Source organism: Trachurus trachurus (genome assembly GCF_905171665.1).
Source record: "Trachurus trachurus genome assembly, chromosome: 16".
Taxonomy (NCBI): Eukaryota; Metazoa; Chordata; class Actinopteri; order Carangiformes; family Carangidae; genus Trachurus; species Trachurus trachurus.
In genome coordinates, this window is record NC_139902.1 from 5,971,691 (window position 1) to 5,988,010 (window position 16,320).

Genomic DNA, 16,320 nt, shown 5'->3' on the forward strand with positions numbered 1-16,320 from the left:
GCTCAGCTTTCTAAAATGGGGTTAGTCCTCCAACTTAATGAGAAACAAAAATGTGTGTTTTTTTTTCTTTTCTTTTAGGCGTTGTAGTGATACATGCATCCATTATACTGATATACATTTCTTAAAAAAAGTAAATTAAAAAAAAAAGAACATCAAAAAAAAAAAAAAAAGGTATTAGAAATGCAGCTATACAGAGTCTTTTAGCTAATCCAGGGGAGTGAGGTGGAGGGTCAGGTCTGACGTCAGAGAGCCAAGGAGCCCGATGTCCACATGTTGACGGGGGGGGTGGTGGGAGGGAGGGATGGGAGGGCGGAGTGGGGGATGTGTGTGTTGTGTGTGTATTTGTGTTTGTGTGTAGGAAGGGAGTGGGGTTGGTGTGGGGGGGGGGGGGGGGGGGGTGAGCAGGAAGAGCTGGGTTAGTTACTGCAGCAGGGGCGGCTGGTGGGCTGAGCCGTCTCTGTCAGGTCCACTCCCCGGTTCCGCCCGCTGCTGGCTCCGGTGGCTTGAGGCTCGTTCTTGGGTAGTTTCTTTGCTGCAATGACAGAACAACACGGTCGTCGTGACAACATTCGGTTATTTCCCTCTCCTTCTTCCTCTGTGAACAAATAAAGAATGAAATGATCTCATCCTATAACCAGTGATGGGAATAATAGCGTTATAAAATAACGGCGTTACTGAAGGCGTTACTTTTTTCAAGTTACCCTTTTCGACATGGACCCTGATGTCGGCCGACCTTCAAAACGAGTGTGGGTCATGATATAAACCGAGCCACGTCTCCGGTTGTGTTGTTGTCGGTGACATATGTCTCGCCACTTCTTGATTCTGATTGGTCAGTGTGGGAAAAGTGACATTGACAAGCGCCGCGCTGTTCTAAAAGTTGAACAGATTTCAACTCAAAGCGCTCTGAGAGCCGCGCTAAAATAAGTCAGTGCCGAGAGCGTTTTTCCCACCGAGGGCGCTGAGCGCTGTGAGCGCCGAACTCCATCTGAATGGAAAGTAGACACTCAGAACACGGCCCCTGACTGTTACTGACAATAAAATGCGAAGAAGTCCCATCACACCCGTTAAGGTGTACGTTATATAGCCTACACATTATTTTTCCGTCCATCAACTAGTCATTTTGCAATATTTTGTTATTTGCTATCTAACAGTTTATCAAAATAGTTGCCGTTTGATTTTTTGTGGATTGTCTTGGGTGCAGGAGCAGAGCTTCCTGCACCATGAAGGACCCACCCACCCAGCAGGTGGACTGTTTGACCCCCTCCCCTCAGGTTTCTACTGTACAGCATCAAAGCCAGGACATCACGACTTAAAGAAGAACTATGCCAGTCCGGTCGCTTTTCCGCTGATTTGCTAACCCTCCTTTTGGCCATGTGCATTTGTTTACAACGAAACTGGCGAGAAATTAGTCAATAGAGCGGTGGATAACATTATATATCATATATGATGTGTATATTGAGTAGTTTAATCTGTCATAAACAAGAGATTACGAGTTACAGGGCACGTTTGTGTCGCAGTACGCAGAGATGAGAGCTAGGACACCGGATCAGAGGCAGTGAGCTTGCAAGGTTGGTTTTCAGCCAAGAGACGCTAGGTGGAAGGCAGAGAGCCTCCATTCTCCCTCGCAACAGGTTTCACCATTTATTAAACCCTCACAATTACTCCAAAGCTGTTTAATTAAGGTAAAAATATAGCATAGTTAAACTACAAATCTTGCATAGTTCCTCTTTAAGTCCAGCTTCTTTGCAGAGGAACCCTCTGCCCCCTACTACTGATACTACTACTACTACTACTACTACTACTACTACTACTACTACTACTGCTGCTGCTGCTGCTGCTTTGGACTTCAGGCTGATTTTTATTCACTTATGTTACTTGTTTCTTTACTGTCACTTTATTACATTGCTTGGAGCTGAGGGCAGATTTGATTCCCTTCACGTGAAAGCATGTTTTAGAATGAGAATAAATGAACCTTGAACCTTAATTGATCACTTAGCTGCAGCTGAGGACAGAGAGAGAGACAGCTGTCAATCAAACACAGCCTGTGCATGCTCACAATGGCAGTTTCCACTGAGGAGTGTTCAATGTACAGAAAGCCCAGTGTGAAGACAGCACTCTCTGGTGGACAAACTATGTACTGACACCACTGGTTATCACTCAAAACATTAACACTGTGAGCTGAGTGACAGGCCTCATTCTGCATGGCTGCTGCTTCCTTATTGGTAAATTTAAAAAAAAAACAAAAAAAACACAGCTACTGCGCTCTCATATGATGATATGATGAATGATGACTCTGTCTGTGAGGACAGTGTCCATCAGAGGAACTGAAGACCACACGTCTCCTCTGCAGATGAGACCAAAAACTGCACCTTTGTTTCCAAAACAGTCATCAAGCACTGGCCCCACAGACTGCCAGAAAAGTGGTAGGTACCTGTGATTATGGGCTGGATGCGACCACTAAAAACCGACTGCCTTGCAATGCATTATAGGACACTGAAGGGTACGGCCAGTTGCGTTCTTCAACATCAGCCAAAAGCAGGCCTTCGTAATGAGGCAGCTTTCTTGACTTATTATTATATAACTGCTGATGAGATGCAGACTCGGACTGAACTGGGCTACAGTCTCTCACAGAATATGGTACCAACTTGGATTTCTGGGAGTTTTTTATTCTTTAAGTATATTTTTGGGCTTTTTCACCTTTAATGGAAAGCACAGTTGAGAGAGAGAGACAGATAATGGGGAGGTAGAGGCCGGGGTGTGGGGGGGGTGGTGACATGCAGGAAAGCCCCTATTCTTTTAGACTATATGAAGCAGCTTTGGATTACCTGCATGAAGCTGTGCGCGTGTGCTGTTCACCCTTAACAATCAATAACACATTTTCACACAAGAGACGCTTTGGACGAGCGGTCGTTAGCTGTTGCTCAAGGGCACTTCAGCAGAGAACATAAATCAGACTTACAACACAGCTCAGTGCTTCTGTCACAGCTCTTGTCTCTAGCTCTGCCACATATGATCACAAGCAACACACATCACTAAAAGTCACTTTGACTTTTATTGTATTGGAAACTGATGCTTTTATTTTCTTGTTAACTGTTAATTGAAAATATAATTTTTTGTTTGTTTGTCTTGTGGACCCCAGGAAGAATAGTTGTGAAAACGAATGGGGTTCCATTTAACAATAAAACAATAAACATCACATTTAAAAAACTTACCGATGGCCATGAAAATCTCATTCACGTTCATAGAAGTCTTCGCCGACGTTTCCATGAAAAGCAAGCTGTTGTCATCTGCGTATGACTGTGCATCCTGCGAGAGAGAGAGAACCCAACATCAGGAAGCCATTAGTTAAACCCACTCACAGTACTTGACAGTGTGCGGAGCGGCCCACAGGACGGTGGTGACGACACGGAGAGCGCCTGCTCCTGTCGAACCGCGTCATAAATCAGCCTGAGAGTGTTTCACGATAACTTCAAAAGACACCCGACACACACAACTTCCTCATTTCAGTGAAAAAGGAATTGGAAGAAGACCGACCTGGAAGTCCAGTGCTCTCTTGTTTGCGAGATCAGCCTTGTTCCCAGCCAGGGCTATTACAATATTTGGACTGGCTTGTCTCTGCAGCTCTTTAACCCAGTTCTTCGCCCGTACAAATGACTCCTGGCAAACAAAACAAGAGGGGAGGGGAGGGTGAGTCAGTTAGTGAAAATAACAATAAGTCCCATGTGATGGAAAGAGGAGGACATGTGGAGCCTTCCACAGTGAGAACTTTGCCTCTCTTTTGTTTGATCCAAAAATATGGTATAAAGTCTTATTAGGATGATGATGCTTATGACATATGACGAGGGCTGGGCGGTATACCGGTTGACACTGAATACCGGTATTTATTTTTGTTATGATATGAATTTTTCATATACCACAATACCGGTGAAGAGCCCAAACAACAACCGGAACGTGTGCAGCGGGGAAGTGTTTCACCGCTGCACACCAAACAGACATGCTAGAACAGTGTTTTTCAACCTTGGGGTTGGGACCACATGTGGGGTCGCCTGATAAAAAAAAATTGCTAATGATTATTCCTTTAAACATTATGATTAAAAACCACACACAATCTTAAACAACTGTATTCTATACTTTCACTTACTCGAATATAAATCGAGTTCAAATAAAATGCAGCATATAAAAATATCTGAGCTGGCGCATCTTGATTGACGGGGTCCCCAGAAATTTGTGATGTCAAAATGGGGTCACGAGCCAAAAAAGGTTGGGAACCACTGTGCTAGAGGATCGCGACCGCAGTGTAATTTGAACACTGTACAAATTAGCGATTTAGTGCGTTTAGCGTTTATTAATGTTTCAGCGTGACCTGTGGATACGTACGTGTTTGTGTGTGTGTGTGTGAGAGAGAGAGGAGGGTCACGGAGTGGGACCTGCTGCATTTAGCTGTGTGTGGACATGAAAAAAACAAACACTATGTCCTTATGACAGTAGAATGGGCTGTTTAAAGCCAATCTACTGCAGTAACTCTTTTCTCATTAAAAGCAAATGTGGGTAAGCCCGTTCTTGCATGAAAAAGTCATATACTGTGAAACCGATATGATTCTCAAAAATACCGTGACATCAAAATTTGGTCATACCGCCCAGCCCTACATAAGACACCAATGAAAATGTCGTCAGGTTCAGTAAAAGCAGTGTTTGGCATGGAAGGGACCAAAAAAATGTCAACAATGTGAGCTACATGCCTGTTTTTTAAGCTGTGAGGAGGATGGGTTTTCTTTATTCAGGCCCAAGGATTTCCAAATATAGGCCTTAACTAGTCCACTCATCACTGAGGACCGCAGACCAGACCCAGGACCAGTCACACCAGATCCAAATAAGACTCATGTCTAACTGGGCTTTGTCAGGTATCGTTTAGCTTTTGTTGGATCTGTGTGTCAGCAATGTCTAAGGGATCTTAATTAACCCTAGTGTATGTTGTACCAGAGGAGTTTTAAGGTGAGTGGAGGGGAATTACAGCTGTGAACTTCAGTGGAGTTTACTGAAGAAAAACACAGTAACACATTAGATGAATGCTTTTAAATTACAACTTTTGGAATTTGATCTAAAGTATTTATAGGTAAATTGTCTTTTTTTCAGCTAACTGCAGGTTGATATATTGTTGGTGGATATAGGACTTTATATAAACTTATTTCTATACATTTTACATTGGAGCTAAAAAAACAACAAAAAACATTCTTTCTTTTTCATTTGCCTTTATGTACAGCTCTGGAAAAAATGAAGAGACTGCTTCAGAATGATCAGTTTCTCTGGTTTCTACTATTCATAGGTATGGGTTTGAGTAAAATGAACACTTTTGTTTTATTCTATAAACTACAGACATTTCTGCCAAATTCGAAATAAAAATATTGTCATTTAGAGCATTTATTTGCAGAAAATGACAACTTCATGAATGGAATGGCTGCCATACATGTAGAGATGCTGATTTATTAAGACATTTTGGAGTTGTTTTTATCATTATTACACTAATATTTCTTCTCTGTCCAACCCTGGCTGCTTGTTGATTTAATTGAATTAACTGATAGTTCATCATGCCGCTGCCAGGACTGAGTGTTTATCTCTTCTGGTATGTCTGGGTCAACTGAAGTTTGGATCAGGACTAATTATCCTTTGGCTTTGCTCGGGTCCCCCTGGGATCAGGTCTCTCTCCTTTTTGAAATTGTATTTTTTTCTTGTCAGCTGCAGGTTAGGGGTAAAATAAAAAATCCTTCCCCAACATCCAATTCATCTACTCCACACCAAACTAATCAGCTGTGTGGGCGCTTTGCAAATCAAAGAAAAACATCCAAGTTGTGTGTACAAGGATAAGAACGAATGTCTGGTCCATCTATCAGGATCTAGAAATAGGAAAGAACTAAATCGGATGTTGTTTTTGAGACTATTTACAGATGAAAGCTACATTTCTTAAATTAAAAGACTGTGAAAAGTGGATTCTTGCTGTTTAATATAGAGATTCTGTGGAGGGTTCATGTGCAATGTGTCTTCTTGCCTCCTATCAGTACACACTGATATGCACGTATGCGAGCGTCCTGATGCAGGTGTGACATCTTTACATTGTACTCCATCTATAAAACAGTGTGTTGTTGAGTGATGACTCATCTTTTATTTGTCAAGATTCTAAAAATAAGCTTCTGTTTTTGTCTCGACTTCGAAAAATTAAGATGGAAACCCCCACTGTCGCTCATCATTGATAACAATGTAGTTCCTGTTATGGCAGCGTACGGTGGCAGAAAAACCTGGCACCCTACTCACCTCATTTGTTATGTCATACACCACGATGGCTGCCTGGGCACCTCTGTAGTACATGGGAGCCAGACTGTGGTAGCGCTCCTGACCAGCTGTGTCCCAGATTTCAAACTTGACTGTTGTGTCGTCCAAACATACTGTCTGAGTCAGGAAGGCAGCTGCAGGGGCACAAAAGCAAAAAAGAGGCAGTGACAAACAGGCCCGTGGCAACAAAGCTGAGCAAAAAAATGTGTTTCTGCGAGGTAATAATCTAAGACCAACGCCAGAGACACACAGGGGGATTATCTGCTTGACTTAGTCCATCAAGTAATATCAAAACACATTTTATGCAGAGTATACAATATGTGGATGGGTTACTGGGATTGAGTTGGTTGGAAATTCATCTATTTTTATTCCGGGCAGATTTATCCTGCTGGTCCGGGGGATTGAACCGGCGACCTTCAGGTCACAAACCTCCAGCTCATCCGCGTCCTCCGACTCCACCTCCGCCAGTTATGTTTTTGGTTTTTAATGGTTCATCATCAGTGTTTGAATCGATAACCCTGAGTTATAACTTAAAGAGGAACTATGCAAGTCGCTGTGTTGCTAACCCTCCACCTGGCCATGTGCATTTGTTTACAATGAAGCCGGCGAAAAATCAATACATGGAGCGGTGGATAACTTATATAACACATACATAACACATATAATGTTACGACGTGTATATCTGTGTAGTCTAAACTGTCATACACAAAAGATTGTGGGTTACGGAGCGCGTTAGTGTCGCGGTGCGCAAAGACGAGAGCAGGGACACCGGGGCTGAGGTTGGTTTTCAGCCATGAGATGCCAGGTGGAAGGCAGAGAGCCTCCGTTCTCACTCATAACAAGTCACAAATCATGTAGTTACTGTAACTATCACAATTACTCTGAAGCTTTTTAATTAAGGTAAAAATGTAGCATAGCCACGGGTAAAATCCTACTTAGTTCCTCTTTAAACTACCTTTGCCTTGTTTGCTCCTAATCATCAGGAAGCGTGTTTACTTCCTGTGGCCACCGCTGTCTGAGGTTTTACAAATGTCTGGGTGTTTTCATTTGGACATTTGGTGAGTTTGAAGAATGGCAGTGAGAGGTGAGGCTGACAATACAATGGAATGCATGGAACCTGATTAGATTCAGCAGTATGTTCGCCACTGGTTCATACAGTAAGTGTAAGATTATGCAGGTGGTAATCGACTTTGACCTCACCCAGGAACGAACAGTCATCTCTTCATTGTCTCCTCATCTCTACTGAATCCAATGCTGTTAAACCACAATGCTCTTTTTCAATGTGTTCAACAAATTAACCACCGATTTCCCCTTTTCTTAGTTATGTTTCCTACAGTCTGGCATCACAAATAGTTATTTTATTGTCGCTCTTTCCCCCTTTACATGCTGCTCAGGAAATATGACTCCTGTGCCAGCTATTTGTTTGTACCATAATGAACATGAGCTTGGATATTCAATGCCCAGTGTTGCTGTGACAAGAAGTGAAAGATAAGGACGTCGAGTTAAGATTGCATACCTCCGATTGTGCTCTCTTGGAATTCGTGAAACTGTCCCTTGACGAAACGAAGTACAAGACTTGACTTCCCCACCGCTGACTCTCCTAAAAGCACAAGTTTGAACTGACAAATCTTGTTGCCTGTGTTTGGCCCATTGGGTCGTGTAGCTCCGCCTCTACTTGCCATGTCACACCGTCTGCTCTCTTCCTCTGTACACTGATGTACTGTGACAACAAAAACCTTTAGAAAATACCTGAAACAGAAGAGAGAACAGAAAGCAGTGTCACTTTTACATACATAAAATATTCAAAACATGTCAGGAGATATGTTAGGCCATAACTGAAATGTACTGTACAGATTTGTTTTTACTGTCTCAAGCTATGAGTCATCAACACACTACACTATTGATAGTGTGCAGACACTGGAACACACACATATAGATACTTGTTATATCTTATAACCTACACGTGTCTACTGTTAAATCAATACCATTCTAGGTATAATCCATATTTTGAAACATACAGTACTTCATTTTTCTGAGAGATAAGTTCTTAATGTTCTAAAGGGGTAAATGCCTACAGAGCAAAGTGATTGGCTGTTAGAACAACAATGTTTCTGCACAGACTGTCACAAAGTAGAAAGAATATTGCAGTGTGGTGTTGTTGTTCTTACAACTTCTCTTCTAAAGCAGTCCAGTCCTAAAGGCCACACATAACAGTGACCATGGGGGGAATTTTACTGTAGTTCACTATAGACAAAAGTCAACAAAAGTTTCAAGTTACCATCCGCACTGGGTTTCCTTGTTAAACAAATAGGTGTTTGCTTTCCTTAATAACTGAGCTGAGTTAAACAGCAAACAGGTGTTAAGTGAAAACATCCCAGAGTTTGGCAGACAGTGAAAGTCACTTTACCGCCTGACAATAAGCAACACTAGATTCTGACAGATGAGGTAAATCTGAACTTCTGCTTCCTGAGTGGCCAGAGGTTTCTCATCTGTGCCGTTTCACGTTTAACTTGTAAAAAAAAATCACAACATATTGACCAAGAGGTGTAGCTGTTAAAAAAATCTACAACAACAAACCTCTGGCAACTGCTGCCTGTAGCTTTAAGTAACGCGAGACAAATTGTTATAAAGGAGATTTGTAATGATACGAGTCTGGGCACATGTGGAAATGTGTTTTCTGTGCACGGCTGTGTAGACTGAAGGTGAACAACAACACGAGCCATGTTAACCAGTTCACAACAGATTACCTCTGTAACTGGGGCACATCGTTTTTTTTTATATTTATATTTATTTTTCATCTACAACCAAGTAAACAAAGTATCAGTCCAGAAATAATTGCCTTCAACTTCGTCGAAATCGCGTTACGACACACAGTAAACCACAAATAACCTGTTATGTTGTTGCTGACTGGCTCGAATTAGCAGAGTAACGACTGTTCGCATTAGCAACAGCTAGCCCCCAAAACCAACCACTCTTTGTATTTAAGCGTAATCCAACCTCTGTGACGTCGGTTTCAATATATATACTTTTTTACACACGCACGCACACACACAGCTTATAAACACTACCCATATCTGAGATCCGTGTTACGTTTGGGGACGCCAAAAACACAGATGATGTTGGTTTGGGTGTGTACAGCTAATGACAGCTAGCTAGCGTTAGCTGCATGACGTTAAATCAGTGACCTACCTGATCAATCAGTGGACCAAACAAATAGGGTCGCGGGCGTTTGCTATTTTAAAACACCAATCGTCAAAACATGATGAGTCATTGGGATTCACCAGCCGAACAACGCTGACTCCCTGTGCTATCTTAGCTCGGCCCTTCCAGTATCGGTGAGCTAACGTTAGCTAGCCAGATAATAGGCAGCTGGGCAGGCTAACGCTGTTTAGCTCTGCTCCGCATCGGGAGGAGCCCTCTGTCTGGATAGCCTTTAGCCAGACAGCTAACGCTAATATTAGCTACTCACCTGCCAAAAAAGGAGGAAGCTAGTTAATGTGAACGTTGTCTCCGGGGATGGTATTTGTGGCACTTCAGTGTCTGTTCACAGTGAGTCCGGTCCCCAGCCTGCGACTGTAACGTTAGGTTTCATAAGGCTCTGCGATGTCCCTCTCCCACTTCTTTCAACTTCCCTTTTCGCATTGTACGAAGGATGATGACAGATCGTATGACTAGAATTGACAATCCGCCTACGTATCAGCGCCACGGACCAATCGTGTGCGAGCATTTATTCCCAATTTACTGGAATGTGCCTTTCCAGATAACTACAGGACACAACCATAAAAAACACAATCCATATCCAGATTCAGACTATCAACAGGATACAGGCCTTACAGGGGATTTTTTTTTATGTTAACGCATTCTAAATATATAAATAAATAAATAAAAATATTTAAAAAAAAAAGAGAAAAAAAAGGCTGTGCCTAAATAACAATAATAACAATAACTCTATAATCACATGAAAAGTAGGCTACTTTTGAACACATTCAGGACTTTGGCTATTTGTTGTTGCCTGGCAACGGAACGCAAACAGGTGCTCAACTTCTCGTCTCCCACTGTCTCGAAACTTGTGCAAACTAAGGTCCCCTGAGACAAAGGATAAAGACTGACAACTGCCTTTGCTTCTACTACAACTGAATTCACTTTGAACATGAGTGACGGAAACACCCCTCACCGACTGAAATATACAGACAGATGTCCAAACATTCCCACGGTAAGTCGACGAAGATAACTTACTGCGAGCTAAGTTAGCTAAGTTTGCGTTGGTGCATTTCCGGCTATTCTGTCTAGGATGTTTAATGTAAAGACACTTTTGTGAACTGCATATATACATTTCCTTATTTTCTTTCAACACCAGGCTGGGAAAGTAATACCCCCGGGGGACAGGGCGAAGAGCTGCTTACAAGAAGAGGCGAAGGTAAGTCCTGAAGTGGAGGAGACTTACCTGCTCATACTCTGTTAAAAGGCCTGCCGTAAAATAGTAAAAGTTTAAGTTTAAGTTTTTTTTAGTAAAATACTAAAAGTTTAAGTTATTCTGTATCACGAGGAGAATCAGAATTACATATATTTTTTAATGAGGTAATAATTGTTCTCTTGTTGCTGGTCATGTTCTGCTGTGTAAGCCAAAGTAATACAACCCCATGAAGTGCACAGTAGCCTATCTGTGATGTGCATTAGAAGTCTTCATACTAAAATGGAAATACACAAGCACTCAGAACTGTAGTATTTGAGTAAATGTAGTGAGTAACATTCCAGCACTGTAATTGGTAGTGACAGACAGATTTTGAAAACATGCTGACTCTCTCTCATAACCCATATCACCATTTTGACTTTGCAGCCGTCTACCCCGCCTGTGGTTAGGAAATTTCGTAACAGCATCCAACCAGAACCAGGAGCTATCAGAGTGCACCCAGGCAAAGCAAATGATCCAGATGTTGCCAGCACCCTTGTTCATGGCATCAAGACCAAATCATCCCTGACTTTAAGTACCACACACATACACATACACATGCACCTCCCTGGGAGTTAAAGGGACAATAAGGAGAGTTTTTACTGCACCAGATTTGGATCTTTGTTTTTATGTTTGTATGTGTGATGTGATCCCAACAGGGCAGAAGCCTGCTAAATCCTCCCCAAAAGACCTTGGTCCAAGAGAAGTTGCAAGAGCTGAGTGAGGCAGTGTACACCTCCAGTCAAAAAGCACCGCTGGGCAGATCACATGATCAGCAATGTGGACTTCCTACCTGGTATAATGACAAAACTACATTTGGTGTTAAAACAGCTAAAGGTATGTGTAACATTAAATAAGCCAATATTTGTCTTGGGTCAACTCTGCAGTTATTTTACTGAAGTACTCATCACTCATAATCATTTGTTTTTTAAAGGGATAGTTCAACATTTTGGCAAAGTGGCCCATTGCCATAATCCCTATAGATTTAGGAGTAGGTTTGTTACCTTTAATTGTCGGTGCAAGCTGTTTTTAGAATGGAGTCGCAAGCTGCTCAGAGCTACCGGAGGCTAATGGGATTTCTTGGTTTCCCTCATCAAACTCATCATAAATACACAATCTAACAACTCCAAAACGCTCTGGTGAACAAGTTGTGACCTGCACATTCACCACGCTTTGAGATAATAACAGAACGTTACAAGACAAATACTGTATTTGATGAGTCTGATGAGGGAAACCAAGAAATTCCATTGGCCTCCGTAGGGTAGCTCTGAGCAGCTTGCGGCTCTGCTCCGCCGCTCTAAAAATAGCTTGCACCGACAATGGATGTTACTATTAAACATAAGAGTAAGTGTCTTTTTACTGAAATGAAAAGCTTTGTCTTTGTATTTGTAATGTCTCATATTTAATATCTTGTTGTTAAGGCTTGAAAGTGCGAGAGATTATTAACCCTTCAAAAACAGCTGAAGAGCTGGAGAGGGAAGCTCAGGAGGGACACGAGGTTTATGTTCGTAGCCACAATGCATATTTTGTTGGTAAGAGAAATGGAAAAAATACACAAAACTTTTTATTTGTTGAATTTTATGGATACCTTTGAAATATAATGTCTGCTTTCACAACAATGAAATAATCTTGCTCTGCTCCAGGTGAACGGATTGACAGGAAGTACGACTGGAGTCGCTACAGTAAAGACAGGTTTGGTATCCTGACACCTCATTTTAATGATGGCCGTACTCTTGGCAAAACTCTCCACTGGCTCGGGGAGCCACTGAAGTAAGTGCTGAAATAAAGTGGGTGCAAACTGAAGCGCTAATAATTTCCTTTACACTATTTTTCCATTCAATGTGTATCTAATTAAAACATCTTGCACTGGTATTATTATTATCCCATAGGTTTTACAATCCAAAGACTGTTTGGAAAAGATCTGGGAACAGGGAAAAGATGGAGCCACACATTGGCAAAACGAACAAGATGTAAGTGTTCGTCAGACCTCCCTTCACCAATCCTGTGACCTCTGGCTTGAATAACTAATGCTGAACTTCATCCTCTCTGTGAACCCATTGTTTCAGGAGAGGAAATTCCTTGAGTGTTTCACGAGATCACACCTTTGGGATTCTCTTGTCGCCGGATGAATTTGGTATTTCAATTCAATTCAATTCAAAACAACTTTATTGTCTATCACAAGTGACAGAAAATCGCCTTCAGTTTGGGCTCAAAACAATAAAACACCAAACGTAAAATCCACATTTGAACTCACATAGAACAAAGCAGGTGCAGCTTGTCCTAAAACAAGTATCTATTTCCTCTTGTTTATTTATGAGTTTATGGGGGGAAAAGATGTATTCCCTAGGTGATATATTGGAATATGTAACAGATAGGTTATAGATATGCTGGATACACGTTTGCATCTACATCTCCTTTCACAGGAGCTGGAGAGACAATCCACTGCACAAAGGCGGGGCATTACGCCAGAGGTCCAGAGAGACAGCGCAGCCTCGTCAATGCAGTGCGACACGACCTCAAGAGGGTCAACTTCCACAACTTCTCCTCCCTGCTGCAGGCATTCAGACATTACGACAAGGTACAAATGTAGACACCACAGACAGGGTCACATCTCCACATTATGCTTTTGACATATAGTCTATAGTATTGTCATTATTTAACAATGTAAAATAAGGGTTAGTCAACATAGTATGAATCACCAAATACATATTTTCTATACCAAAGAAGAGCTTATAAAAAAGCTGAGAAAGAGTAAACTTTTTTAGCAAAGATGTGCTTTTATAATATAGAAGCTGCCCTCTGTTGTGTCCCTGGTAGCCATTAAAGATGTTATTGATTTCACTTTTCATTTTATTGAATTGTGTGGTTTGAGATACAGCCAGTGATGTTAATTTGGTATTAAAACATGCTCAGGTAACAATGCTGGCATAAATCTCCCACTGCACTCTCACACTGTTGTTGGCAAGCCTCCTCATAATGTCTCTTCATGTACATCACTAGAAAGGAAAAGGAATGATTGACAAAGAGGACCTCCGGGCAGTGTGCCAACAGTTCCAGCTGAATGTTAGTGAGCCAGTCCTGAACGACCTGATGGATTACTGTGACACAGATAAAGATGGACTGATAAACTTCCTGGAGTTTGCCAACTTCCTCAACTGGAAGGACAAGATGCTTATCAACACTCGGGAGCAAGACATCATAACAAATGGTCAGTTAAATGTAATGTATGAAACAATTTATTTATTGTAATGCTCTGAGAGGATCACATTACTTTAAAGTGATAGTTCAACATTTCGGCAAATTGGCCCATTGCCATAATCCCTATAGATTTAGGAGTAGGTTCATTAGCTTTAATTGTCGGTGCAAGCTATTTTTAGAACGGCGGAGCAGAGCCGCGAGCTGCTCAGAGCTACGCTACGGAGGCTAATGGGATTTCTTTGTTTCTCTCATCAAACTCATAATCCAACAACTCCAAAACGCTCTGGTGGACAAGTTGTGACCTGCACATTCACCACGCTATGAGATAATAACGTAACGTAACAAGACATAGTTGTTTTTGAGGCAAATTTAAATTAATTAATTAAATTTTTTGTTTGTTCATTTTTATTCAGTAATGTTAACCTGCTCAAGTATAAATAACTGAGGTCTCTTACAGAATGTCAGGCTCCAGATAACACAGAGGGAGAGCCTCTGTCTGAACCAGACCAGCTTCCTGCCTCCCAGGCCTTGATTAAACCTGAAGACCTGGAGCCTGTTGAGCCGAGCAGCTCAAAGAAAACTGTCAGAACCCTGAAGCACCACAAGATAATAGTCCCAAACCGCTTCACCACCTCCTCCTCATTCATCGGGGCTATCACTGATGGTCCGCTCACATCAAGTATGTATTATATTATATAAGCACACACAGCCACACATAATGTTACATGTGTCTGCTGTAAACATTTAATTTCACCATTTCTCAAACCTTTATCTTACTGTTTAATCAGAATTTTGTAACATAAAACATACTTGAAAATGACTGTGCAATTTGACATCATCTATCTGTGACTGTTTTATTTTTCATTCACACCTCTTAAAAAGTCCTTACTCATCATCTGGTCTCTCTCACTTAGACAGTTGCACATATGGGATCCCGTCCGTGCGCTCTGACCTCCCAGCTCCGCGCATCAAGAGAGTCAGCGACACTACAAACTATGGCAATACGTCCACGGCTGCAAAACTTCTGCATCCATCGGTTCTTGCCCTCCACGGGGTTCATGAGGAGCACTTGATGTTACCTCGTACCAAAAAGGAGGTAAGCACTTCGCACCAAATCAGTGGTTAAATGTTATCAACATATAGGAATTACTGTGGAGCCACTGCATGCTTTCTATCTTATAAAAATCAGGAATTAAGATGGAACTATTTTCAGTGACGGAGTGGAGCTCAGGAATAAGGCACAAGTGATGAATGAGACAGATGTTAATAAACTTAATTCACAGGAGACATTTTTTTCTGTCATAGCAGGGAAGCACAGGTGCAACTATCAGCATTAATGATGGCTTTGTTGATTACAAACATCACACTGTGTTCCGATCCTTTGCATACAATACATTCATTTGGCAGGTGCTTTTGTCAGGAGCAACTTGAAATGCATGTATTCAGCCTCCATTGCAAAACAGGTGTAACTGTCAACACACTCATTATAAAGTTATAATCCTTACAGTTTTCATTTTTACACAACTTCATTTCAGCACTACAATCTTTCATATTTTGTGCTTGAGTACATAATAATAATTTGCTCTATTACATAAGTCTCTGAACTCTTCAGACTTAATTAAAGTTTTAACGGGCAGCTTTTTTTCTTTTTAATTCAAGCTGCTTGTACCAAATATGGTTAAGATATTGTTGTGTTTATTGGTGTGCTGTAGAAGCAATACTTTCTCTATGATCCCTCCTTGCTTTAGTATTTTCTTCAATTTGTTTGTTATTTGTTGTTTGACTCATCATTTCTCTCTTAAGAGTTTAATCATTTTTTAAATATTCATCGAGGAAACGTTTTCCAACATCAGCCAGTCTCACATTTGTTCAGTTCTTTTTCCAGACTGGTCATTATTAGTCTCCTGCTACTTCTGCGAGGTTTTAGTGAAGTAAAAAGACATAAATCTCACTGTTATAACAGGACCATGTGTTGGTGTAATGGGTTTTCTGTCAGACACCTTTCATCCTCTTCTTCACAGATTGCAGAGATCTTCAGTAATGTGGGTGTGAATATTTCTGAGGAGACCTTTGAAGAGGCCTGGAAGCTGGCATCCATGAAGCAGTCAGATGGAGTGGTTTGTGTCGAGGATTTCCGTAATGTACTCAAGGAAATTAAAGCAATTTGATTCTTTTTACTGGTGTGTCCGAATTGCCACAGTTAGTTCTGTTTAAAGGGATAGTTCACCCAAAATTCACTCATTATCTACTCATCCTCATGTCGACTAAGGGCTGGGAGAAGTTTCAGAGTCCTCCGTGCCTTCTCTGAGTTACAGGGGGGGGTCTGCGCAGCACTGCATGTCCATATG

At 41.5% G+C, this 16,320-nt stretch overlaps 2 protein-coding genes across 2 annotated transcripts; one reads left to right on the top strand and one right to left on the bottom strand.

The window, feature by feature from the left end:
• Nucleotides 1-237: 237 nt before the first annotated feature.
• On the bottom strand, nucleotides 238-9,984 carry rab5ab (RAB5A, member RAS oncogene family, b). The gene is made up of 6 exons (XM_083988921.1): nucleotides 9,794-9,984; nucleotides 7,841-8,073; nucleotides 6,307-6,458; nucleotides 3,535-3,657; nucleotides 3,213-3,306; nucleotides 238-532 (listed from the first exon to the last, which is right to left on the bottom strand). Exons 2-6 carry the CDS (start codon nucleotides 8,004-8,006, stop codon nucleotides 417-419), a joined length of 651 nt encoding a protein of 216 aa, XP_083845047.1. The 5' UTR covers nucleotides 8,007-8,073; nucleotides 9,794-9,984; the 3' UTR covers nucleotides 238-416.
• A 490-nt stretch (nucleotides 9,985-10,474) lies between these two features.
• On the top strand, nucleotides 10,475-16,140 carry efhb (EF-hand domain family, member B; the record flags this gene model as incomplete). The annotated part of the gene is given in 14 exon segments (XM_083989507.1): nucleotides 10,475-10,537; nucleotides 10,682-10,741; nucleotides 11,162-11,303; nucleotides 11,306-11,309; nucleotides 11,439-11,611; nucleotides 12,196-12,306; nucleotides 12,418-12,544; nucleotides 12,664-12,744; nucleotides 12,841-12,908; nucleotides 13,198-13,352; nucleotides 13,775-13,982; nucleotides 14,454-14,651; nucleotides 14,887-15,068; nucleotides 15,994-16,140. Coding segments are annotated over 14 exon segments (1,719 nt in total).
• Nucleotides 16,141-16,320: the final 180 nt, after the last annotated feature.